Below are 27,907 nucleotides of genomic sequence, written 5' to 3' on the forward strand. Positions count from 1 at the left end.
ATTAATTTTTCATGTAAATCGCTGATGCTGCGCCTAATTTCCATGTTATTTTCTCGAGTCGCTTGCAATTAACGAAATTATTTTTGGTTTTCTGATTTTTCCACCTTGGCCTAATTGAATTTGTTACTCTTGCCTGTATTCTTGCAGCAATGCGGCCTGAAGGACAAAACGTCGACAACCAGCAGCAATGGCAAACATGTCAACGATGTGTTCAGCAACGACGCCTTGGTCTGACCCAGAAGTAAGTATACGACCCGAGAGCCAAGTATACACTTTAGTTTCTTTTTATTTTCGACCCTAGTATATTAAATCCAAATAAAATAAAATTAACCAACTGCCTCTGACCTCTTGTACCTCTCCCAAAAAAAATAAATTAAAAAATATAATAACTATGCTGCCCACTCTCAGAGTACTTGTACAGCTTTGAGTTCTTGTCAGCGGGTGTGCGACCCACTTTTGGCCACCAATTGTACATTTTCACCTTCGTAATTGTGCTTGCCATGTGTACTACTAGTTTCTAAAGTTTCTAGTTAAAGTAAGTTGTAGTATAATCAAACTTAGAACATTTACTAACCTTTTATTGTGCGAAATATTAATGTGTGAATATTTTTTGTTTGCCATTTGAATTATTTGCAGCCAGCAAGAATAACGACAAGCAGGTGATAACTGATTAAGCAGCACCCAGAAAGCAGTGACAAGAGCCGAGCAACCAACTACAAAGACTGAAATTTTTAAGCTTTTGAAAGACAATATTTCAATATGTTTTCAATATGTTTGCTTCATTTACATAAAAGTACTCGTACTCGTACTCGTACTCATATTCGTATATAAACATTGTTTAGTGCTCTTCGTTTGGCATTCGAATGTAATCTTATTATCTAAGATAAAAACAAAAATCATCAACATGCAAACAACAGCAACCAGCAACAACAATACACACAGAAACACACAAAACACAACTAGCTAAACAAGTGTTAAGTAAACGTCAAAAGTTACTAACAAAAGGATCCTGCCATCATGAAAATGGAAAATACGGTTTTACATACATAGAACAGAGTCTCTATTTCTATTTCTACTTCTATTTCTATTGCGATCTCTCTTCAAAAAGAATCACGAAATTATGCTAAGAATATCTTTACAAACAAAAATGATAGAAAAGAAAATCCACCTACATGACATGATACTCGTACATAGAAGCTGAACAGGACTACAAGGAGCAGCAAACGAAATAGAATTACTCGACGAATTTTCCCTGAGTTTGTGTATATTTTGTAATGCATTTGGGTATCTACATGTTTCTACTTCCGTTTCGTGTTTCTGTTTCTTTTTCTGTTCTTGTTTCTGTTTCTGTTTCGATTGTTAAAGCACTTTGGCAAATCAAATGCAAAGATTGTGTCGCTTGGCCATGGGAAAGATCATAAACGAATTTGTATATTAACTAGCAATATTTGTTTAATAATTGTAGCATTAGTTATAAAATACTATTAAAGCTATGTATAAATAAGTAGTTTTTAAAATAACAACATTAATACAGGCTCTGGCGTACATTGTATTTTATGGAACCAAATTTCAAGACATTGCCAACAGATTGAATACGCACAGCCCAACTTCAGGCTATTGTCTCTAGGTTAAGGCTATGTATTGTATATAATGATGCTTTAGTTATAATTCATAAACAGCATTTACAGCAAGTAAGGATATCATTTGAATTAAATATAACACAAGAAAATCTAATTGAATAAAGCTAAAAATAATAATAATAGAAATAGATATAGTCCTGGTCTTGGTCTTGGTCTTGGCATATAAATTGATAATTTAGTGTACGCTGGAACTTTGGTTGGATTGTTTTATTTTTAGACTATGATTTTGGACAAGTTTATTTTTGGCTGAAAAGGACACGCCGACGGCATTTTGGCCGTTTTTGTACAGATTGGTGCGTTAGCCTGATGTTTACCATAAGCAATATATATGCATAAATCCACACACACACACACACACACACACATATACACATACACACAGTTACTGCATTGAGACCAAAATGCTCATTTACATATACACACATACATATATACCTAAGTAGAGAGTATATTTAAATAACCATAGCTTAAGTAAGTTGGTGTGGCAAATACATTTTACTAATGTCTTACGAATGGAAAATGAATTGAACTCAGAATTGAGAGCGCATCTAGAGCTATAGTTACATCATAGATACATACATAAATATATCAGATACTGCCAGACAATTCCCCTCTCTCCACCATAAATAGTTCAATATGCGATAAAAAAAAAAAAAAAACAACGTATCTTACTATCAACAATATTGAAATGCAAATACATGGAAAACTAAACGCTTCTCTGATCGGAGGGCCATGGAAATTGGTCGTCTAGCAAACGAAGAAAAGAAAAGCCCATAGGTACTTATACGATTATATGATGGTACTGTAGGTATATCCGTAATTTAATAAATAATATTTTTCTAAAGGTTTTCTCAGACAAAAAAAAAACAAAAGAATTTTAATGTTTCCATCTAGAAGTTATTCACACAAAACTTTTAGCTTAGTCCTCGAATAAATATTAATTATAATGATGATATGTATATCCATTGTAAATGAAATAAATGAAAATACTCTTATTGTATTTTGTCAGCTACTAATGCTCTGAGCTTCTAACTTGATACACAGCAAGTTTCTTTTGCTTTTGTAGACATTTGATTTGAGAATTAATGTAAATAATTTAATGATTATGTGAAATGTTTTGTATGACAATCACATGATGTTGAGCAAATAAAAATGTATGTATGCAGACCCGTAATTGAAGCAAATTGCAATATCATTATTTAATGAATTCAGAATGCAAATAAAACAAATAAAATAAATGAGAAAACAAAAACAAAAACAAAAGTAATGAATTACAAACTTAACATAAACACTATATATATAATTATACATATACATACTTTATATAGTTAAAATAGCATAATAACAAAGAACAAAAAGGTCCTTGTAAAAAAGAAAAATTAATCGCAGCGTTTTACAAAGTATTCAAACAATAAACATAATTCGCGCTTGAAATACATTTGCATATGTGTATGTCTGTATACAGTTTTCTGTCTATGATAAACTATAATAAATATTTAAAGAATTATTTAAACAAAAGTACTAAAGAGAAAAATACTAAAAACAAACGAAATATATTATAAAACACAGCTGCCCAGAGGAACGTATCATGAGCTATCTTAATATTTCATTAAAACAAATAATAATTATATAAATAAAAAAAAATGATAATGAAAACTTACAATTAAACAAAGAACTTAGCTGTAAAAATAAAAGAAAATGCAGTAAATAAATGTGATAAGATTCTTTAATAGAAATTCTTTGTTTCAATCTTAGCAAAAGGGGTGTGAATCATTTAAACTTTCAGGTATAGTTATTATTTGACTGAACTTAAAAAGAGTATGCTTTAAATATGTGTGTATTAAACTTTTATCGAGCATATTTCTTCAGATACTTTCTTAGATACTGTATCTACATTAATCGCAACTTATATAAACATATTGTGTCTAAGTTCGCCAGTTACTGGAACTGTGCAAACTTCACCTTAACTGGAATCAGCATCAGATGCTCATTGTTTCAGGGGCTTAAGTCTAAGAAATGTTGAACATTTTCAGCTGGTGTGCCTTATTCGCTAGTTTGGGAATGGGACAGTAAGTACAATTTCGTGTAGGTTCTCGTATTTATATATGAAGTTAATAGGGATATAATTCAGGCTTTAAGCTGCAAAATGTTTATTTCTACATTATACGCAACTGCTTTAAATTCAAGGTATTCTACAGCAAACTGATTAAAGCTGAATTTCCGGCATTGTGGACTATGATAGAAACTCAACGATTTTAATTTTATTTCATTGGATCATTAATATTATTATTATTAATAAATCTGATGGTATTGAAAATATTTGTTACAATGGAAATAAATACGTCTCGCTTTTCTGCTGTTTTTTTTTGACAATTAAAAGTACCACAATGAAAGCATCGCATCGAAAGAAGAAAACGAGCTGGGCTAAGTGCATTTCATTTGTCACATTGATAAATGAAGCCCAATCGAAAGCGAGTATTCGTAATACCTTGTTCTCCTCTGAAATACCTGTCAATTGCATATATGCAATTTAATTTGGCTTGGCTTTACGATATTTCCCGTTGGTTGTTTTAAATTAGTATACAATCCAACTGCAGCTGTTTTTAATAGTTTCACAACCATCCGCAGGTCAATAACACACACACACACTCACACACACACACACACAAGGGGTTGACATGTGAAAATTGCATGCACTTAATTGCCCTCAGTTTGTGACTAGACTGGAATATTCAGGAGGAGTTGCGATTGAAATTATAGGTTTGCTTTGACTTTGTCTGCAACTGCTGTAAGACGAGGCCTGCCACACAGTTTGTCACATTGCAACAAGCAAAGATATTGGTATATATGCAATAAATGGTAGCGATTTTAATAATTAATTTGATAAATACAGAGAGAGCAGGCTATATATTATGCTTGTAGTACTGAGCCGACTCGGAAGTGCCAATCATGTGATCACACATGCAGTAGACATGGGGAATCGACTCGGTGTACTCGAGATCGTACAGCATGCTCTTGATATAGTCGAGGGGATTCTCCGGCTCCGGCCAAAGAGTGGCCAGTCCACGGCGATAGGCCAAAGTGAAGACAGCATCGGCGATGTGCAAGTTGATGCATCTCAGTTTTCGAAGTGGCGGATAGACATCCCGCTTGGCCAGATCATTGGGCCACACGAGGCTGGCTAGCCGCTCGGCAGCCACTAGGAATGTCTCGTCCGGCACCGTTGTCATACCGGAGAGCAGGACACCCTGTGTGATGCCAGAGTTGATGTAGTCACCGCTGCAATATCCCGGCTGATACACTTTATTGGCATACTTTAGGGATGGCAGTGGAATGCTCGAGATGAAGATGCAGCGACCCTTGGTGTAAACGAAGGCATCGTCGGCCGTGCACTCGGCCAATGTCGATGGCCGGGACATGGCGAAGATGATGGGTTGCTGAGCACTCCGTTCCATGGCTCGCAGGACATCCTTGGTGAAGGCCTTTCCCTTATGACCGCTGCCAATCAGGATGTTTGGCTTCACAGCGTCAATCGACTCGACGAGGCCTTGAACTGGCTCGTGGACCTGCTGGAACTCCTGCAGCTGCTCGGCAACCTTCAAGCCACATCTATTATGCACCACAAGTCCCTTGCCATCGTGGAACCAGATGTGAGACTTGGCCGCATCCTCGTTCAGGCCCAATCGCTTCAGGTACGCCACACACATTTGAGCCATGCCTATGTTGAAGTTCGTCAGGCCATGGAAGAGCAGCGTGTTGTCCTTGAAGGGCAGCTGGGTGATCTGCTTGGCACCCAGGATGCCGGCTAGTCCACAGGCTCCTAGGCATTGATGGTCCAGGTCTATAAAGCACTGGCGATTGCGATACAGCGCCAGATGCTTTACTGTATCCTGGTATCCAAAGTCCTTGGTCTGGATGATGGCACGTGGCCCAAAGAGGCGCAGCACACTCAATGTAAACTCCTCGAAGAACTCATCGTACTCAGCTCCTGTGACGCGTTTCTGTCGCAGGCCAACATATTGTTTATCCTGCAGCAGCTGCTCATTGTCGGTGCCCACATCCAAGGTCACGGGCAGGCAGCAATTGGGATTTATGCCGCCGAGAACAACACTTGCAAACATTTTGTAGTGGATTACGGGAGTTCCATTGACTCCTCTGTCGCCCCAGCTGAGCACCGACTTCCCATTGGTCACAATCAAACAGCGAGTATTCTCGCGGAATGGATAATTTCCCAGGACATCGTAGACATGCCCACGATCCTTAATCGTGATATACATGCCTCGAATCGTGGTATAGGCATGACTGAAATGCTCCACCAAACGTCCCGATTCGGCGCTCTGAAAGACCCTCATGTATTTTTCAGGATTACTCATTAAAAAGCGATAGAACAACTTCCGGTTACCAGCCTCCAAGTCCGTAAGAAATATAAATTTAGCCAGATCCGAGGTCAATGTGGCAAAGTACTTCTGATAGGCCTCCACCTGCTGTTCTATGGTCAAAACGGCCGGCGGCATCAAGCCGTGAATGCTGAGCAACTGTCTCTCCCGATGACTGAATGCCAAGCCCTTGTTGTGAATTCGATATATCAGGTATTTCTTACCGCTCAATATCGAGGGTGGCGGAGATCGATCTGTGCACCAAAAGGTATCCACATCTCGTGGCAAGCCCTCCAGCTTACTGAGCTTGTCCTTCTCCGTAACGCACTGCTCTACGGGTTTATTTACTGCTTGCATTTTGAGTTTGTATTAATTAAAATATGTGTGTTTTCTCTAAAGGAAAAGCCTGCTGGGAAATGTATATATTACACTCTGAGAAAAATCAAAAACTTGCGTACTTGAATCTAGAATTTCCGGTGTCAAAATACTTGATTCGAGAACGCAATTCAGGCTTTAAGAACATCTGTAAATTTTTGATTTCAAGAGCGTTCGGATAAGTCAAGCTTGTTTTAGGATTGTTTTAAGAATTATGTCTCGACAAAACTACAAAATACTTAATTTTTAACTGGTTTTTAGTATATTTCATACTTAATTCAAATCCTTTAACTGTATAATTGAGTACAAAAACATCTTAAAATATAAGCTTGAAATGATCATTTTACAACAGAATAAAATGATAAAATTGTCATTTTCATAAGTCATCATCTTTAGTAAGAGAAGGCTGACTTCAGAAAATTTACTGTCAAAAAGTAATCTTCAAATATTTATTTAATTTCTCAGTGACCGTCGAGCTACTCCTCAAAGAAGACGAGCAAGAACCATCTCAGAATTCTAATCATGAAAACGCAAAAATAAATAAGAAATAAAGATCTTGATTCAAGAAAGATTTGTGCTTAAACTGATAAGCATGCGTATTTAAAGAAGAATTTTTAAATCAGAATTAAGCAGGTTTAAATCTTAGAACGGAACCGTCAGCATTCAGTGTACATAATTCTTGATTTAAGAATGTTGTTCTTATTTTTGAATGGTTAACGGCAACTTATGCTCTTAAGAACGATGCGCTCTGAAAGTAAGAAAACTAAAGAATGATTCGTTCTCAAAAACTTCTAGAACGAAACAGGATTAATTTAATATTTCTTTTTTGTAGGACGTATCGAACTTCATTTTTCTGAGTATACTCTATCAAAGATATATAGAGTTAGATACTATGTTTGTGTAGCTTGTGGCTTAGTGCACTCCGGCCACATTTAATTTGTACTCATTAGCATTTCGTGGGGGCGCATTATGTAAATGTATCTAGCGCACTTTGTGGCGACCTCACCCTAAAACTGACACCTCAAAATATTCTTGCAGAGTCCTGGAATCCTTGCGCCCAGCACTGCTCGACAGCAACTTCTCGAAATTTGATGCAAAACATCAACAAAGAGAACCCAAGACACGAGACACAAGACACAAGAGTCGAGACTCGAGACTCGATGCCGCCCACTTCGCACACCTTTTATGCTAAATAACCAGCGAAGGTGGTGGTGATGGAACCGGGGGGGTGGGGGGGAGGGGCTCTGACAACAGCCATTTGTGGTAAGCAGAAGTGCACTTGGGCAGCGACCTTAAGTGAAATGGCAACATCGTTATATTTCGGCCAAAAGACTAAAGTCCTGGCAACGGCATTAAAAATCAACCCAACGGTTTGGCCATAAGCGGCTTAAATCCGCCAGAAAGGGCAGGAGAATTTGCTCTTGGTTAACATTACTTTAAAAAAAATTCCACAAAGTTGTTGAGACAGTGCAACTGTCAGACAAAAAGCAAATGCCGCAGCTAATTTGCAATAACTGAATATTTAGTAATACTCAGAGTCAACGCAAAACTCATAAACAAATTGAATGTGAATACAATAGTACTCAGAGAGAAAGAGAAGCCCATTCACAATATCCAATTACATGTCGGAGGTGTGAGCTGGAATGCGTCAAATGCTCATAATGAAATCAATTTTCAATCAATCGCTCGGACATGGAAACAGTCAAAACTCGAACTTCTCCCACTTGTCCGGACATCAAAAGCGACGGCAACAAAGTAACCAAACTGACCAAAATGTCCAATTGCCTCTCTGAATATGTATGTGTGTGTGTGTGTGTGTGTGTGTGTGTGTGTGTATTTTCTGTTGGCGCGTACGCTTTATTTCCGAGAGGGCCAAGAGGGCTTAACGGCAATTCCTGTTTTTTTTGGTTGCGCTTTTTGTTTTGCCTCGACTCTGGCAGCTGGGTAAAATGGGGAAGTGGCACATTTGCACTTTTTGGACATTAAAGGCAACACCATTTGCAGTTTTTTCATCGTCTACGGATGTGCTGCAAATTGAATTTCTGCCACGGGACATATTAAGTGATCGAACTCACCTCGCAGTGCCTACGGCTTTGGCGTTTTAACATAAAAATTTATGCACTAGGTGCAAGGCGAAAGAAAAGCAAAAGGTAAAGACCATAAAGGGATGCCAATTCCTATACAAATACAAGTATACAACTATATAAATATATATATATACATGTGTTTGTATTCCTTTGAGTTGCATCAGGGCGTAAAAAAATGTTTATGCGACGTTTATACAGCGCAATTTGAATATTTTATGGACCAAATTCGATTTCGGCCATAACAGTATGGGCCAGGCACCTCACCCTCTCCCTCACCCTCACCCTCAGCTCTTGATTCGATCCGGCACGTGCACTAGAAACTTTTGCATATGGAAATTGATTTCCTTTGGTGTCATGTCTAACCTATGCATGCCAATGTGTGTGTTTGGGCCCAGTTTGCATTGGTCATTTGCTGGCCAACTATTTTGACAGTTGTCAAGACAAAAAACAAAAGCAATTCGCACCTCTTCGATAATAAAATGGGTTTCATATATTTTTTGAAATATGCTTAAACTAAGCAATTTATATGCTGAACGTGACGCACACAATCGTTATCAATATTACACATACGACATGTGGTACAAATTGAAGGAAACTTTCCAGTACTCCAGTTGTCAAGTTTCTTATTTAGTAGCACAATTTATATGAATTTCGAGTTGAAACTATCTTACCTAATTTATTGGCGAGAATTTCCTAAATGTAGATAAATGCATATTTCTAGAATTTCAGACTTTCTAACATTAAGGTAGATTATTCGCTCACCAATTTATTAAACAACCTCTTTAATAAAATAAAATTTAAATAATATTTATTAATAAATGAAGCAATTTAATAAACAAATTTAAAATAAGCTTTTTTGACTTTTTACACCAAATCGATAAACTAAAAATGTTGGTATAAATATTTTGCCATCAGTTTAGTTTTTAAAATATTCAGAGCTTGCGAATGGAAACCAGAAATATCACAGCTTAACCAGGCTATTATTTGTGTGGAGTTCAATTCATTTATTTTTTTTTTCTGTCAACCGATTTTTAGTCTGTTAGAGAATTGAAAGGCGATATGAAAAGGTTTAGCGATGTCCAATTTCGGTTAGTTGCATAAAAAATGGTTGTTGTGATCACATATACACATACAAATACCAAAAGCGCATTGTAGCAGTTTATTGAATTATATTTATGTCTGATGCAGTGGGGCTCGAGTGAAGCTCAAGTGGGGCCAATGTCAATGCCCAGTGGTGTCGTTTGTCAGTTTTTTACTTCAAATTTCAAATACATTTCTGCAGCCCGCTGGGCATTTAATGAAATGCCGCAAAGTTTTTAAAAATGTGCATCAACGATTTGATAATTTACGATGCAAATTGTTTAGTGCCAAGCGCCAAGGCTGTCAGATATTTGGGGCATGATTAACTGACAGCGTTGCATTCAATAGCAGAACTCAAATAAATGTCACATGAGTGCCGTAGCTTTTGCCCCAACTCGTTCAAAGAGAAAAGTCTTAAATAAAAAATTTATAAGCTTAATAAAAGCGATGCAGCAGAGGACGAAGGATGAAGGAAAAGAAGAGGCAACGGCAACTGAGAACGCGGTTCGCAAAAGTCGCACGACTTTTCTTCTTTTTGCCTGTTTTTGTTGTTGTTGTCGATTGCTTTCGGCTTTTTCGACAGGCAGTCGCGGCTTCACATTGGCGTGATGTTGTGCGACACACACACACACACACACATACACAGAGGACAAACTTTCAAATCGGCAGCTACGTGCGTCAAAGCCAAAAAGCGCCAACTTTATATCGTTGCTTTTACTTTGCAACTTCAAAAGACTTTTAGCTTATTTTCATTCGTATTTGCTAGCATTTTGTTATTTATTTTTCCTCTTTCATTTCTCCACATATATATATATATATATATTTTTTTTTTTTTAACTTTAACTTTCAACTTCTTTTTTATGTTTTGTTAAGAGTAGAGCTGGTCTTTTGCTTAATTCAGCAACTAAATATTTAATATGTTTATTGAGCAATTGGAAGTTTGGAATGCCGAATTACTCAAGCAACAATCAAAATAAAATCACAATAAATATGAAGCTGAACAGGAGTTGGAATAGCGTAATTAACTTGTTGCACGCTCCCGTTGAGCTGAACGAAGGCAATCTAATCGCATGTATCCGGCAAATAATTCTGTGCCACAAATGTGGCAGACTGGCCAACTGGCCAACTGGTCGACTGGTCATACTTACGAGTATTTGTGGCAAATTAAAGAAAGCATTAACACGAAATCAGCACATGCAAGCTGTATGAGTACATAGCCGTTCTGTCCGCCTTTTCAAATCCGCACATAAAAATTGTTAACGGAAGCGAAAATTAATTAAAGCCACGGACAAGGGCAAAGCACGCGCTGGCACGCAACTCCCCGGTCTTGGCCAGGAGCCGGAGTGAAGGGCAGCAGGATGGGCATGGCCAGATGGGAGGCTGGGCTTTAAAGTACAACAACAAAAATATGAATGCTCCGCGAACGTTACGCGCTTTTAGACGTGCTCAAATATTTGCCAAACGTGTCAAAAGCGTAGCAAACTTTGCGCTTGAAAGCGCCAACCAATCCCCGCTGTCCCGCTGTCACCCTTGCCCCAAAAGCAGCACAATTGATTGAACACTGTGCGGGTGCAGATGCAGTGCTGGGGATGCTGGGGGGAGGGGGAGTGTCACTGGGGCATGCCACAAGCAACTTGCAGCTGTCCTGCAGCCCTGTGTGCGGTCAGGCAAAAGAGAATGATAAACAGATCGTCAAACAGCAACAATAACAACACGTTGCAATGGTTAAAAAAAAAAAAAAAATCATAGAAATTATCAAAACATTTTATCGCTGACACCTGACAACGACAACAACAACAGCTACCTCTCTCCCTCCCTCTCTCTCTCTCTATCTAATAGAGGCTTTTTGTTATTATTTTGCCACACTTTTATGCGACAATCAAAGTTCAACTTATCGCCAATATCTGACATTTTGTGGACAGTTGAGACTGCCAGAATTTGAGATTGACATTTGCGTAAGTGCTTTGATGAGACAATAACAATATTGAGAGATGTCTGTGAATAAAATTGAATATTCAAGGTATTCTAGAGTGTCAATTGAAAAATTCAGAGAAAATTTAAATAAGAATATTTAACTCTTGTCTTTAGTAATACTTTAGTAATAAAAAAGTACATTTTTAATAAATTTTAGTGTAGTATAAAAATTTGAAATAATAATTTAAATGTGAATAATAAAATAAATGTTTAAAAAACAAAATTATTAATAAAATTTTGCCTTGATCAATTTCGTACATGATTGTTTCAATGTAAGAAGAAGAGAAGTTAGAAGAATCACTTGGCGATTGATAAAGTCAAAGATCTTACTTTGCTTGGCAAACAAACTCATTTGGCACTCCGACTTTACAGGCACATAATTAAAAGTTCCCAAAGACTCAACATGAGCAAGAGGAACAACGAAGGCAACAACAAGAACAACAACTACAGCAATAACAAGTAACAGATTAAAAACAAAAATCTGGCAACTTGCAGTCGACAACTAGGAAAATGCTCGCGTAAGCAGTTTGCCTTGTTGCCAGGACAAGTTAATTTATGGCAGTCAGTGAACCAGGCAGATAGCAACAAGAGCAACTAAAGCAACAACAACTCCAGCAACTCTAGCAACAATAACAATAACAAGTGGGCGACTGAACAGACAGCAGACAACAGACAACAACTCAAATGGCGGCTCGTCGTGCTTTTTGTTTTGCGCCTGAAACTGGATTTTATTTATTTTTTTTTTTGGTTGTGCGAAAAGTTTTGCTAATTTGCGGTAATGTTAATGCTGAACTTTGCACAAAATTAGTCAAGTTCTGGCGCGTCGGATTAAGCGCAATGTTACGCCAAAGTGTTAAGTTGGAAATAAATGTTGACACTTGCGGTAAAATGCGAGTTCTTGTGCCGCAACATAAACAAAAGCGCCGAACGTTTTAAAACCGAACAACTGAGCAACTGAACAACCGCGAAGAACGCACACATCCTTGGCCGGGCATGAAATTAACTTTGCCCCTAAAAGTATGCAAACGTCGAGGCAAGTCACAGGTGCGCACCAAAGTCTTCTCCTTCCCGCCCTTCTTCTCCCCGAGAAAGCCCTGTCCCTAGCCGACTTGCTGGACTGCAGTTAATTATGAGTAAGTTGGCCATAACCGCAACACTTGCGACGCGCTGCCATGCAATTCCTTAGGCAGTCCTCATAGCAGGACGAGAATGGGGATAAGGCTGGGATGGAGAACGATCCACAGCAGCTGAGGTATGCCAAGAGCTTGCCAAAGTATTTCGTGTGGCAAAATTAATTTATAAGTTTGGTGCGCAACTGTCGCGGAACAGGAAGAGGAACAGGAACAGAAACAGAAACAGGACCTGAAGCAGAAGCAGAAGCACCCTTGCGTGGGCAATGCCAATGGAGGACAACCTGGGACAACTTTGGCGTGGCGCAAAGTTACGACACTTGTGGCAAGTGCTGCTTCTGGACAGCCGCTTAAAATTTATAAAGTGTCATATGTTATGCAATTTGCCGCCTGACACTTTCCAGAAACTCAAACTTAAACTCAAACTGAAACTGAAACTGAAGCCAAGTCAAATAATTTACCTAAAAAAATTGCTTGAATAGAGCTGTCAGCGTTGACGACGATACAATTATTATTGGTTTGTATGCGCACAATTTACATTCACATTAGAGGCAGAGGCAGAGGCAGAGAAGAAGAAAGAGAGGGAGAGGGAGCTTGTAATAAATCAAACCAAGTGAATAAATCATAACTGTGTGTGCAGTGCACCCATATACTCATACTCATATTCATTTCATACTCATACTCATACTCATAGTCACAATCACAGTGTGACACATGCGAAAGTGAACGCGAATGCCACGACGACATGAAATAATGACATGAAAATTGACAATTTTATTCCTACTTAACTTGCTGAATGAGCGAATGAATATATCAAGCGTAAATGTGTGTGAGAGTGTGGGTGTGGTGTGAGTGTGTGTCTGTGTGTGTGTAGATATATTTTATGCACAGTTTGACATGTGAGCGAGAATTGAAGCCCAGAATGAGTGACAGCTAGTGACTAACTGAGTGATACAGTAACAGCTGTCAAAGTGTAAATGACACACACACAAACACACACACACACTCACACAGATACATGGCTTGTTTTTCTTGTAAATTTGTAAATTTGTAAATTGTGAATTGCCATACACTTCCGTATACTTTAACCACACACAGACATTTCCGTAGTCTGCTCGCTTGATTTCAATCAGTAATGCTTTGGTCAAGGCCTGAGGTTGTGTTTTATTGCCCAATCGAATTGTTTTTGATAAATGTTAGGCTAGATAAGCATTATTTACACGCTGCATAAATCAATTGTCCTATTCAACTATGAAATATTGTACAATCTCAAACTGTAGATGACACACAATCGTTGCCACAGGGCCGCTCTCACACTTCGTTGTGTCTGTCGTTGTGTGTCGACGAAACTCAATTAAATAATCACCCATAATAAATGAAGTCTCCAAAAGTCTACACAGCTGCCGTGTGTGGTGCAGCACCACAATCACAGCGGCTCAACTAGACTGTCCAGTTGCAAAATGAAACGGGAACGCATCGCATCTCTCGCCCTCAATTTGGGCCTGATCATCTCGATCTGTGTGGCTGTGAGCGCTGCACCGCGACCTCACAGTACCGCACAGAACGAAGACATTGTCATGGTCGAGGACATTGTGAGTGTGAATCCGGAAAAGAACGGGGACACCAGTGTTGCACTTGTCACGCTGAGCGAGTCCAATTCAAGCCAGGAGGAGAGCGACTCGAGCAGCAAAGAGGATACTGTTTCCGATGATTTAATTTTTCTAACGCACAAAACTCAGACTCAGACACAGAGTCCGACTCACATCGATGCCTCGGCATCTGAGGAGCTGGAGGAGGTGACAGTCCCGATTCCGGCAATTTCTGTTGCAACTCCAATTGATATGAGCCCGTTTATTGCACTGATACCTACGCGACAGGTTCAGCAGATTGTCAGCAATTATTATCGCAATGATGCAGAGGTCCAGCGGGCCTATGGATTCCTCAACAGCGCCTACTTTGCGCAGAAGAAGCAACAACTCATTCAGCTACCGGAAGTGCTGGCCTTTACTCGATATTTGAATGCCAGTGGGCTGGATGTGCTGAAGCTGGTGACGAATGTGATGCAGACTATTGGGCCACCCAGCACGGATCTGCCCCTAACTGAGGAGGACAACAGCAGCTCAGCGTGCAACGGTGCGTATGAGTGACAAGCTCTGCCTTGACGCTTTTCAATAACTTACAGAGACTGAGGGTGCAGGCAGTTCATGGCCAGAGCACGGCAAACAAGCTGTTGCATAACTTTGAAATGGTCCTTTGGATTGACATAACGAGTAGGCTTCCACGTTATCAGTGTTCACTCGCCTTTGGCCAGAGTTATTTGCAGATAGTAGTTGCCAAAGTATGTAGACAAGGCCAAGTCTAGGCTATAAATGGGAAAGGAAATAGCAGTAGATCATAGCCGTAGTTATGCACTGGACATATGTGCATTTAATTAAATATTTTGCCAGTTATTGACTGGACTTTGACTTTGGCTTTGCTTGCAGAGTTGACGCTGCCCGTGGACAACCTCGAGGCGAATACCACAACGGAGCAGGTGAAGGGACTGCAGGGATTGGTGGACAGTGTGCTGGATGCGTTGCCACAGGATCAAATACTGGCAACATTTTTCGATAAAATCGAAGCGGATCAACAATTCTCAAAGCTCATCGACAGCATTGGCACGCCCAAGTTCTCCAAAATTCTAAGCAATCTGCAGGTGAGTCACCTTTTTTAATGTCCTTCCCTCATCAAATCACCTCTGGCACGTAGCTGACTTTGAAAAGGTTCGTTCTAGGTCCTTTCAAATATGCTTTAAACAATTATATAGGTGCGACTCTCTGTGTGCATTGCTGAGATGAAGAGATGGAAGCAACTCGACCGCGGCAGCCTAATAATTTTCCCAAGGAAACGTGAGAGAAATATCATAGCAGCATTTTATTTTATTGGGCCCAATGCTTTATTACGTCTCGAATCATTCCATCTACTCATAGCACACGGGTCTCATTCGTACTATACATACGTTTTCGTATACAAATCAACTTCCGGCGGTTTGCCGCCGAGCTTCAGCTCGGTTTTTTATTCTCTCTCTCTCTCTCTCTCTGTATGTATTTTAAAGCAGACTTTCCAAGTGCCAAGGCGTTTTTCTTCTAATTGGCAATTGAGCTGGTCTACGTGCTGTACATATTTATGAAATGGCGAGATGGCAAAAAGCAGAACGCGTATGTTTTTCCTAATGCTTTTCTCTCAATTTTTTCTTGCCTTTCCTTCTGTTTTTCTTGTGTCGAAGGCAATTTATGTTTATGTGTGAAAATATGCCAATTGATTTGGCCCAAATGGCAGGCCTATAATTGAAAACAACCTGAGCTTTTCTTCTCTTCTTTTTTTCTTGGAAAAAAACACTGTCAAACCGCAATAAAATATCCGTGATTCGTTCCACATCCTTGACAAACAGTCACAGCACTTAAAGTTGATTTCTAATTGCATCACGTTATTATTTGATTGTTAAAAGCAGTAATTCTGAATTCTATATGTTATCAAATATTACTTAAAATATCCTTGTTGCTTATATATATTTAATTCGTATATTATATTATTTTCAGAACTCTGCGCCACTTCGTTCTCTACTTGCCGAGCTACAGAATTGCCGTATCAACATTGCCCAAATTGTCGAATCTCTGAAATCGTATTTCTTTCTTTCGAGCTTCTAAGGAATCGCGCTAAAAATTTGTAAACAAGCCACAATTAAATGATATGTTTCTGTTCTGATAACAAACAACTTGATTTTTTAGCATGAAATGTTTTATAAGTTTAAGAACCTTTTTATACCCTGAGCCCATTGAAAATGGGCTAAAAAGGGTGTTTGGCAGAATGTATGTAACAGGCAGAAAGGGGCGTGGCAGACACCCCAAAGAATATAAATTTCTTTTGATCAGGATCAACAGCCGAGACGATTGAGCCATGTCCGTCTGTCTGTCTGTCCGTCTGTCTGTCTGTCCGTCTGCTTGAACGCGTCGATCTCAGAGACCATAAGAGCTAGATACTTCAAACTTGGTAAGTAGGTTCCTGGATACCGTACCCAGATCAAATTTTGTTTTTTGGATCGGACCTCTTTATCATATTGCTGTGATAGGAACGAAAGATCGGAAATGAAGTTTTAGTATAAAAAACTTTTTGGTTTTTTGAAATATCTCGACCAATCTGACAGAATGTACATCTGAGCTGGTATAATACATCCTGCCGAAATTTGGCTAAAATCGGACCAATATATCTAATAGCTGCCATAGGAACTATCGTTCAAAAATCAACTTTTAGTATAGAGTACCTGGGCACAGGGTATCCTGCTGTCGAGTGTGCCCGACTGTAGCCGCCAACTTGTTTTGAAGGCATTTTGCTGGCATTTCGATTTCCTTTTCGAGCATATGCCAAGGCAATTATTCAGTGGGGTTCCCCCGGGATTTGGCATTGGCAAAAGAAAACGGCGCATATTAATATCGCTTTCGGGCGTACGAGTCTGGCAAAAAAGAGGGTTAAATGACGCAAAGGTGGTGGCTTTTGGTGCGTCAAAAGTTTATCTACGAAAAAAGTTGGCAAAGTGAAGCGCAGCTCAGTCTCAGTCTCTCACAGTGTCTATCTCTCACTCTGTGTCTCACTCTCGCTCTCTCTCGCTCTCACACTCTCTCTCTGATTTATGCCGCTTCGCTTCGCTTGAGTGTGCTCTGTTGGGGCAGTGGCAGTGGCAGCGCAACAGTTGCAACTCTCTTAATGTTGGCGTTTATTTGAATAAACTGAAACTTCTGATTTCACAGGGCAGCAACGGCAAAAAAGTTGAAAACTTTCTCGGTTAACTGATTTCTACACCGACACCTGCAGCTAGAGCCACAAAATAAAAAAAATGTGCCCCCCAGGAGACTCATAATTTAGGTAGAGTATATCAATAAATTACGCATCCTGCTGCCAGGCACTTTTTAAAGCAGATAAAGCGATGGCCGTTGAAATGCAGAATACGCGTACACACACACACACGCAAGTGGGTGTGAGCGTGTGTGTGTGTGTAAATGAAATTGTTGCCGAGTTGCTGATCAAGAAGTGCTGCCTACCCTTATCCTTGTACTGTTCCTGTTCCTGGTTCTGTTCCTGGTTCTGGCCCTGGTCTATTATGCGTACTGACCAGCTATTGACTGGTTGCCTTGCTTGGTGGTGGATTTCATGTCCGACCATAACTCAATGGGCTCCAATTGATTGCCCTTTGCCCCCGTCGCGTTGGCGGTGTTGCTGTAAACATGCAAGCTGACATAAGCTACGCGTCGTGCATCAGCTCCATTAATCAATTACAGACACACCCTCGCAACAGCCCCTTCCCTCTCCATGCCTTCCAACCACTCCCCCTCATCCAATAAGTTGCAGCGGCAGTGCGACAATCACGACATGTCACACAAGTGTCTAAATTCAATCTGCACAACAACAGCAACCACAGAAAAAAAAATAGAGAAAATACCAAAATATCCGAAAGTCGCAGAAAATCCGTCAATCTCGTCTGGCAACTGGCAGAGGCACCTGGGGAAAGTCAGAGCTTCTGTCATTTGCAAATGTCATTGAAGCAAATTTCAGAAAATATCAAAGTCAAATAAATTTCAGCTTTAAACAAAAGCAAGTGAACTTTACATAGAATCCGCGTAAGCTCGATTCAAATTTTACACACACACACACACCATTTGGGTTAGCTAAATTCTGGCATTAAGTACTTTAAATTCTTAATTACACGATTTGCCATGAAGTTGATATCTTTTCTGGACGATTCCCATGCCGCCGGCTTATCCTTCTGCCAAAAGCTAACGGATGCAGCTCAGAGTTGCGCCCTGTTGCCCTTCTCCGACTCCTCGCCCACTCTGGGCCAGCTGTTCCAAATCCAGAAGCACCTGCAGACCGATCTCCTGGCCTGCGACGCTCGCTTGTCGCTCTTTGTGGCAGCTGCCAACAGTTACCGCTACGAGTCCCTGCTGCGCCCCTTCCCCGAGGAGTTCCTCGACAGCTGTCGGCGGCCGAACATCAATGCGATCTTCGATGTGATTGCCGACTTCGATCGCCTGGAGATCATTCTCAACCAGATACTGAAGGGCAACTACAGTAGCTCACATAAGAATGTGCTGAAGCTGCTGTACGCGGTGCTGGTTAAGCACGGACAGTATGTGGCACTGAGCACCTTGCAACCCTGTGAATTCGACGATCTGTATGCACATCTCAAGATTACGGCGCCCACGTCGCCGCCCACACAGATCTTTGAGGTCACACCGAGCCTCAAGTGTGCCCACACCAAGGCCTACACGACTCTGCGGGAACAGTATCCGGTCAAGATGGGTTTCTATGGTGGCCATCTGGAGGAACTGTACGCCATGCTCACCGTCGGCTGTTTGCCCATGAACGAGCCCATTAAGCTCACGTGCAACGTGGATGATGCACTGACTCAGAGTCGGTATGGCAACAGCTGGGGCGCCTCTCGCTGTGGCGCCATTTTGAACTGTGTGGCCGTCGTCGAGTATCTAGAGGTGCCCTCGCAGGTGACCTCCGAGGATGATAATCTCCATGTGATTGTCCGCGATGCCAACTGCATTCAGATATCGTATTTGCTCTTCTTTGGCAAGAGTTACATGCAACACGAAAGTGCTCTGATGTTGCAGCCGAAGGTGTCCATTGATTGGAGCGAGACCGTCAAGTGGCTGCAGACTAGGAAATATGCCATCTCACTGGGCGTATACTTAATGATCCTATCCATGTCCTTGTCGGGGGGACGAGGCATGCTCTATAGATTGGCTACCAGCGGAATGTATACTATAAGAAAAGGATTTCTTCCAATTTAAAATCAATGTTGTGCATTATTATCGACAGATATAATCAATTTATTGATCTCGCAGGACAGAACAGTAGATTGCTTATATTCGCCAATAATGCTGGGACTATAATCAAAGGAACCTGAAAACCAGAATTTAAATTTAACGTTTGGCATTATTATCGACAGATATAATCAATTTACTAAGCTCAGAGAACCAATTGTTGATATTTGCCAATAATGCTGGGACTTCAATGAGTTTGATTAGAATGTAAATTGTAATTTTCCATAAAAATTAACCAAAATGAATACAGAATAAATGTTGAAAATAATTATTAAAAATGTACTGATCAGAGCAATAGTTTGTGTATATTGTTTATAATGCAGGGACTATAAAGAAAGGAATGATACCTGAAAACCAGAATTTAAATTTAACTTTTGGCATTATTATCGACAGATATAATCAATTTACTAAGCTCAGAGAACAGATTGTTGATATTTGCCACTAATGCTAGGACTTCATTGAGTTTGATTAGAATGTAAATTATAATTTTCTATAAAAATTAATCAAAATGAATACAGAATAAATGTTGAAAATAATTATTAAAAATGTACTGATCAGAGCAATAGATTGTGTATATTTATTTATATTGAAAATGATATTTTTCTATAAAAATCAAGGAAAATAAAAGCTGCAAAGACAATGGAGATCAAGGGCAAGGCAAGGACAAGAGCAGGGGAAAAGGAAGGAGGGGGCGAAGTGTTGGCATGAGTCACACGAGTCGCAGCTGCCCATAAATAACAACAATTTAGCATTACAAGTGACGCAGTAAAAATTTATATGCTCTCGCACATTTTCAATTTTCTGCAATTTTTCCAGCAATTGTGTGAAATTCCTTGCGGCCATTCGGCGGCAACAGCCAAACTCTAGGGGCAGCAGCAGGAGGCACAAATAGACGTTGCATAAAAAGGACATGGTCAGATTTGTGTGTGTGTGTGTGTGTGTGAGCACACATAAACTGACTGCAGCCAGTCTATCCCTTATGCCACACACCGAATACTGAACATACTGAAACTTGGCATTATGTGTTGCCGGACACTTTTAGGGTCACACAATTTACCAGCTTTTTTTTCTCCTCAGCTTTTTTATGGCGACCACAACTATGCCATGGAGTGTGTGCAGATGTATGTGTGTGTGTGTGTGTGAGTGTGTGTATTTTTTACATATGCTCGTCTAGTTGCTGCTACAAGTTATGCAGAGAATTTGCTGACGACTTTCGCAGACGTGGCCAGGACATTGCTGGCATTTGTAAACGTAACTTGTGCTGACAAAAGAATTCGCGAAATACTTTTGTAAGCCATATTTCATTGCATTTAAGTACAACAGTTGCAATTACCCCAAAACTGGCTTAGACGCAGATAAAAGCTAAGCAAAAAGCTATCAATTATATGGAGATCGAGCTATCATTACCCCCGCTGCTGGCTTGCTGAGAGGGCTAGATCTGATCTGACCCCAACAGCCATTAATAAACGCACACATCAAACTTGGCACTGTCACATAAAATTCAATTTAGTGGCTTTTATGTTACAGCAACAACAACAAGAAATGGTAGAAGAACTTGGCTAAGTCACAAAAAAGGGCAGCAACCCTCATCGCAAGGTTTTTACGCAGCTAAGCTGAATGCACATTAGCATGAGGTCGACTTCAGGTTAACAGGGGTCGTGGCAACTTGTGAGTGGGAAGTGGAAAGTGGGAAGTGGGTGGGGGAAGTGGCACGCACTTACGCCTGGCTGATAGTCCCTGTTCGCTGTTTGCTCCTGCCCCCGTTGCACTCGACCTGAAATCAAAATAAATGTCAACGTTGCTGTCACACAAAGCAGGCAGCAAACTGCCTCTCAGCCTCCCAGCCTCTTAGCCCTCATGCTGAGGGTTCACTGTAAACGCGTTTTGGGGTCTAAGTTTTTGACTTCCTTAATGACACTGTGGCGGCAATGATGAGGCGATGATGATGACAACAACCAGGACAGCACGAATACGAACTCGAACGACGCGACGTCATCAATGCCATCAACTACAACATCAGCTTCAACATCAGCATCAATGTTGGGGCGCCACAAGTTGATGATGCAATTTAAGAGCTTTCTGGCTTCCCCTCAAGTTGCGAGTTGCCTGGCTGGCGCCATTCTTCGTTTTGATAATCTAACAAAATTGATAAGGTGTGAAATTCTTGATTTTATTTTCTACGCTCTGCGCCAGAAAATGCTTTTTCTTGCCAATTTTTTTCATCTTTTTTTTCCTTTTCTCTTCTGTTGCTTTTTCCCTCTCACGTCGACACACTTTTCTGGAGTTATTTTCTTTATTTATTTTATTTTTTCAGGCTGTTTAGGCTGCAGCACAACAAAAGTGTTGCCTTTGATGTTTTTGATGAGGTGTTTGTTTAGTTTTTGATGTTTCGCACAAGACGCCGTTTCGAATATAATTCAGCCACGCTTGTCTATCACCTTTGTCGGCGTTTTCCATTTACATTTTAAACGAAATTTAATCCAGTTTATGGGCCACGACCGACAAAACACCGGGCGTCCCCAAAAAGCCAACAACCAAAGCAAACTGCGATTTTTGCTTGCTTTTATCATCTTGTTTTGAAAATGTTGTCGCTTTAAAATTTAAATAAACAAGGAAATTGACTTTGCAGCATAGATTTTCTTCATTTCACTCTGCCTCATACAAAGCTGACAACTTACTTATATACGGCTTCAAGATTGCTCAATTTGTGTGGCAGCTTTTAATACCCTGTAAATGTAATTAATGTCTGTCTTGACTTTAGGCATTTCTATGTTCTGTGTCAAGAAATAAGACAATGGATTGCCCGAACACTGTTGAAATATTCCAGGAACCTTTACAATTACAACTTTTAAGTAAAAACTTTAGAATAAGAAATAATTGAAAATATTTATTTATTATAAAAATCAATAATTAATGTTAATTTATTTATTTTTTACACAAATGTAATTAGATTTTGATAGTACAAAAGTCGGCTTAAAATTTATTTTTTAAACGTTTGTTTTTACTCTTATTTCCAAGGTATAAAATTATTTATTTTCATTTCACATTAAAACTTTAACTTTTTTTTAATTAAAATTTTAATATTACTATTTAAAAAAAAAACCCCCAATTTGCAATCTTTTACTGCTATGATAATTAAATAACTAAAAAGAATCATTGAAGTTATGTGTAATATCGTTTTATGTATGTTAGCTCTATAATTAATAGGCTCTAGCTGCAGGGTAGTTTCTAGTCTGGTTATTCAATTCTAAGTAAACAGTTTTTCTTGTTTTGCGATTGCCATTTTGTCGAGGTTTCATCTTTGTGCTTGTATTTTTTTCTGCACATTTTTGTTGGTTTTTGTAGTGCACACATTCGTACATGCTTGGCAGGCGTAATTATCGGCACGTCAATTGCACAAAGCGGGGCAAAAATTGTTTAATCGTTGGTCAGCCATAATTTGATTTGTATGGCAAACGAACGAACGATCCGCAGTCATCACTGAAATGCTTGCCTCCGCTCGTTGCATGCCACAAAAAAGTTACGCAGAAATCCTGTTCAAAAAAAAAAAAATAAGTCGATGCTCCTGCCGGCGATTGCTTTGAAATTGGCAACAGCTGCCGTTGCCGTGTGTTGGCAACTGAACTGAATCCTTTCAGTTTGAGTAGGAATCAACAACAGTTTTTTTTTTCCCCTTTACGTAAAGCCGCAAAACCGTTTGCCAGTTGACTTGTACCCGTTATCGAATTAAAGCCAACTGTTCAGATAAAACTCAATTGAAGTTTCTTTGTCTTTTAATTGTTTGTTTAATTAATAAGTTACTTAACAAATTTCGAGCTTCTAAAATGGATTAGCTGCAATAATTCTGAAACAGACAGGTAGGATTATTGCACCCTTTTGAGTACTTGAGTGTATTCAACCAGGTATTCGTACTCAGGCGCTGATGTAATTTGCAATTGAGAAATTCTCCGAAATGTTGCTGCGCTCAAACGTTTGAGGATATTGAATCAAGTGACACGAGAGCCTTATGCCTGAATGACCAACTGATTGTTTAATTATTGGAAATGCGAACAGCAAATGAACTCAAAGGGTCGCTAAATGTGTGTGTGGTTGAGTGTGTGTGTGGTTGAGTGTGTGTGTGGTTGAGTGTGTCCAGCATCCAATCAGTGCATCGACAGCGATAATGTTGCAATGCCAAAGCACTTGGATGGCTATTGCTTAGTGACCACAGAAATAGAGAGAGAGAGAGAGGGAGAGACTGAATCATATAGGGAATAGGGCATAGGGTAATGCCAGTAAATGTATCTGTGGTAGCTTAATGTTGGTCACATGTGTTGAGCATATCAAACTGCCCCTTTTGACCAGTTTAAGTCCACACTGTGTATAATGCCATTAAGGGGCACCAAGTTATTGCCTCAACTGCAGCATTCTCTAAAGAGTTGATGCTCCGATAATCAATTGAGTTGGCTATAAATATTAAAAACATTTTTCAGAGTAGGAAATAATTCAAGTTTAAATCCAAAAGCTCACTTTACTTAAGTAATAATTGATAAATTGTGTTGTGTACATTTACTTATTTCTTAAGAACTATTATTATAAAAATTATATTTTAAAATAAACAAATAGAGTGTTTTTCTTCTTCTTAGAATTTATGAGAAATAAAGATACACTACGAATTTATACACTTTGTCTTAAAATTAATTTGAATGTGCACAAAATTTATGAAGAAAAGTGACTTGTGTAATTTATATAAATTCGGAACAAATAGATATGTGACATTAAGTACTGTCCTACAGCCAGCATCTGTATCTGCATGTGTGATTGTGTTTGTTTGTGTGACTATTGGGCTTATGTGCTGTTTGCACAATATGCACATTTTCAATTGTTATTATCGATGCAGTGGCGCGTGTCCGCTTTGGCCAAAAGGGGCAACCACGTCGTGGCCCGCATCAGTGGTGCTGACTTGTTGATTTTATGTCTGTCTGTGTGTGTGTGAGCGTATCTGCATGACATTTGCAACTGTTGATTTGGCCAGGCTATTGCCATAAAATCAAATTCAATTCAATTCAATTGAAGCGTAAATTATGCAATTCGCTGATAGGCGAATTGGGACCGCTTATGTTGTCATTTTGCGAATGCAGAACAATTATTATGCATTTTTAACTCAAGCAGAGACAATGTTAAAAGTTTTCAACTTCATTTTTATGCGATTCAAAGTCTTAAACTAATTTATATAATGCTTTTATTTATGATTTAAAGCGAATTATTGCAAATTGCAAGTGAAATTCATGCAAATAAAATAAAATTTAGTTAGCACACACAAACAAAAGCACACTCTCTCACACACCAACACACACACACACACACGTACAAGAAGCGCTGGCACACGAAAAAGTTTTGGGAAAAACCGCGACAAAGTTTTTGTTGTATGCGCGATAATGTTGGCAGTTAACTTAATTTTGTCACATTTGACAACACGTTAAAACAACAGCAAAGCCACACAGACAGCGAGACAGACATGAGAGAAGAGATGGGAGAGACGAGAAGGGAGACGGGGGACGGGGGACAGGAGAAATGAGCAGACACTGCGAAAAGTGGAAGTTAGTGGCATGAACTGTGCTCAGCAGTTTAGGGTAGAAAGAGATAGGGATGAACAGCGAGAGGAAGATAAACAATGCAACACGCAGACAAATGAGTGATGGCATATAAGTAGTACATACTTCCCCTTACCCTTCTGCTCAGTACTCGAACTGAACACGAAATGCACAAGGCTGCAGCTCTAGATGTGGAAATGGGAAAGGGAATGGAAATGCGGCGACGACAGGTTAAAAACTCAAGAGCCGCAAAGTATGCAATACAAATTCAGTGCGCGACGCGAAGGCTTCGAGCTCAAGCTCATCTATGTGTGTGTGTGTGTTTGTGTGTCTGTATGTGTATATATATGTGCATGTGGCACGAATATGACGTTGTCGTCAGCTGCAGCAATGTAATTTGTGGCATAGTGCGTATTACTCGCTCACACACAAACACACACATACTTGCCCATACGACTCACACACACACACACACACACACAGAGGCAACGCTAAGTGAGTGAGTGATTCGCCAGACAACGAGACTTGAAGGCAAAATGTTAAATGACGATGCCAGCAACAACGACAAATGTGTGCCTGTGTGTGTGTTTGTGTGTGTGTGTGGATTGCATTATACTATACGCTGCGCTTAAATTGTTGCAAGGACTGTGTGGTTGCGTATACGTATAGTGTGCAGATCTTGGACCTCACACGCTGTGTATGCAACGAGCACGTTATTTGCTTAAAGCGCGGTTTTCCTTTTTGGATTCGGGCTTGCTGTGGCTGCCATTGTTGTTGGCCTTGTTTACATATAAATATTCTATATGCGTGCATTTTATTTATGATTGCACAGCGGACAACTCACTCATTGCACTCAGCCGGAGGAGACTCACAGTTATACCCCTCCCCCGCGCGTTGGCCTCTCTCCCCTTTCACATTTTTGATGGCATCATCTGCTCCTGGCGGCAATATTTATGTGGGTTCAGTACGAGTACATCCAACTCCACTTGTTGTTGTTGTTGTTGTTGTTGTTGTTGTTGGTGGTGGTGCTCTTCTGCTGCACTTAAAAGCGATTAAATATAAATCAATATAAAATTTGCATACCAAATATGTGAGTGTGTTTGTGCTGTGTTATTGAATGGCAGCCACTTCTTTATCCATTAAATATATGTGTGTACGAATGTTTATTACGTGTTCAAATTTTGATATTTTTTATAATGTTTACACATTTACATATGGAACTTAAGCACACTGCATTGTGCCAAAAATCGAACCTGGAACTATTCTTTTGAGTGTCCGAGCAGTGAATTAAACTTGGATGTACTCAACATTTTTAATTCGACATACAACTTTTCTCTATCTAAATAAATTTAAATCAAATTTTCTATATTTATAGAGAGTATGAGAGTGTACTCTTATTATTTGAATCAATTTTATTTAGCAAATTTCATTAGGTTAATCAGATTTTCTTTTATTTTTTGTGTTATAAAATAAAATATAATATTTCTGTCTCAATACTGAAAGTTTTCTCTTTATTACACAGAGAAAACCATCTGGACTTTAATTCCACTATCTATGAAGTACTAAATTTTCAGTATTTTGCACTTACAAATTAGATACTTTAAGATAAAGTATTAAGTATTTTTATTATTTTTAATTTGAAAAAAAAAATCATTATTTAAAGAAATATTTCTCAAAAATAATAATTTTTTTAATTCATTAATCATTAGCTTGTGAGTAAAGTAATAAAAACTAAACAATTTCATTATATTGCAATTAATATAATAAAACTTATAACGATAAACTTATTAATATAAATATTCTTTATTTTCGAAGGGCATCTATTTTATAAGTATTAATATAGAAATAATACTATTAATTCTCTCTATTTTCCATTTTCTATTTTCCATTCTATTTTCTTTTTCTCTCTCTGTCTCTCTCTCGCTCTTTAATCCTTGCACTCCTTCTCCACTGCTTTATAGGGGTTTCTCGTTGTTTCTTAATGCTTTCATGTGACCATAATCGTTGGGGGAGTCCTTATTAGAGGACATGCACATATGCAAATATGCTATAAAACAGCAACATATTTTGGCAATTGAAATATTGTGAGATTAGCTCGTGACGAACCCGAGGCCCAGGCAAGTTGCCTTTGGGATGCTAAGGATTTAGCCCAGGGCTCGGTTTTTCGTTGACACTGTCATCGAGCATGTCAAAACAAACAGCATTATATGCAAAATTCCATATACCCCTCCCAACACACACACACACACACACATTACACACCCTTATACATAGGCAGGCATATTTTTAATGCGTTTATGGTAATCGCGTGGGTTTTAATGCGGCCAGCGTGTTAAATGTGCCAGGACTGGCCGGGAGGATGTGGCAATGGGAAGCCTGTCAACACATTTCGCTGATTGCCATGTGTCTCCGCTGTATGCTGTCTTCGACACAAGCTAGACAAACGAATTTGCATAAATTGCGTTTAAGGCAACCGCTTTCAAAGCCCAACATCATCGTCTCAAATGGGTGAGTTGCTTTTCCAGCTCCAGCTCCAGCTCCAAAACTAAGCGTCATTGTGGCTGCCACCCTGTTGCCTATAGTGGTGAATTGGCTAGAGAGAGACACAGAGACAGCGAGGGGGATGGCAGTTTTGGCAATTACAGTGCTTCAGGTAATTACGTGGCCGTGGCCCTGGCAGCCTCAAGTGGGCAGCTAGTAAAATTATGCATCGATGAAATTGAATGACGCTGCTGAATTTGACATGAAGTTTAAATTACTTGAACATACACACACACACACACACATATGGATACACTCACACTGC

At 39.4% G+C, this 27,907-nt stretch overlaps 4 protein-coding genes across 4 annotated transcripts in view; 3 read left to right on the forward strand and 1 right to left on the reverse strand.

Annotated features, from left to right (window-relative positions):
• LOC117783555 (semaphorin-2A) overlaps nt 1–3,376 on the forward strand; it is a 43,340-nt gene extending 39,964 nt beyond the window's left edge. The window contains exons 13-14 of the mRNA XM_034620999.1: nt 148–241; nt 637–3,376. Of these exons, the coding sequence (XP_034476890.1) occupies nt 148–234 (87 nt within the window). The 3' untranslated portion in view covers nt 235–241; nt 637–3,376. The remainder of the gene's footprint in view (nt 1–147; nt 242–636) is intronic.
• A 1,108-nt stretch (nt 3,377–4,484) lies between these two features.
• LOC117783985 (NADP-dependent malic enzyme) lies at nt 4,485–6,428 on the reverse strand. The gene has a single exon (XM_034621571.1). It carries the CDS (start codon nt 6,371–6,373, stop codon nt 4,544–4,546), a length of 1,830 nt encoding a protein of 609 aa, XP_034477462.1. The 5' UTR covers nt 6,374–6,428; the 3' UTR covers nt 4,485–4,543.
• A 7,687-nt stretch (nt 6,429–14,115) lies between these two features.
• Nucleotides 14,116–16,413, forward strand: LOC117783659. The gene is made up of 3 exons (XM_034621173.1): nt 14,116–14,795; nt 15,146–15,357; nt 16,241–16,413. The coding sequence occupies exons 1-3, from the start codon at nt 14,123–14,125 to the stop codon at nt 16,346–16,348; spliced, it is 993 nt and encodes a 330-aa protein (XP_034477064.1). The 5' UTR covers nt 14,116–14,122; the 3' UTR covers nt 16,349–16,413.
• Nucleotides 16,414–18,180: 1,767 nt separating this feature from the next.
• Nucleotides 18,181–19,751, forward strand: LOC117784285 (protein mono-ADP-ribosyltransferase Parp16). Its single transcript, XM_034621982.1, has one exon. It carries the CDS (start codon nt 18,410–18,412, stop codon nt 19,493–19,495), a length of 1,086 nt encoding a protein of 361 aa, XP_034477873.1. The 5' UTR covers nt 18,181–18,409; the 3' UTR covers nt 19,496–19,751.
• Nucleotides 19,752–27,907: the final 8,156 nt, after the last annotated feature.

The sequence above is a fragment of the Drosophila innubila genome, assembly GCF_004354385.1.
Source record: "Drosophila innubila isolate TH190305 chromosome 2R unlocalized genomic scaffold, UK_Dinn_1.0 1_C_2R, whole genome shotgun sequence".
Taxonomy (NCBI): Eukaryota; Metazoa; Arthropoda; class Insecta; order Diptera; family Drosophilidae; genus Drosophila; species Drosophila innubila.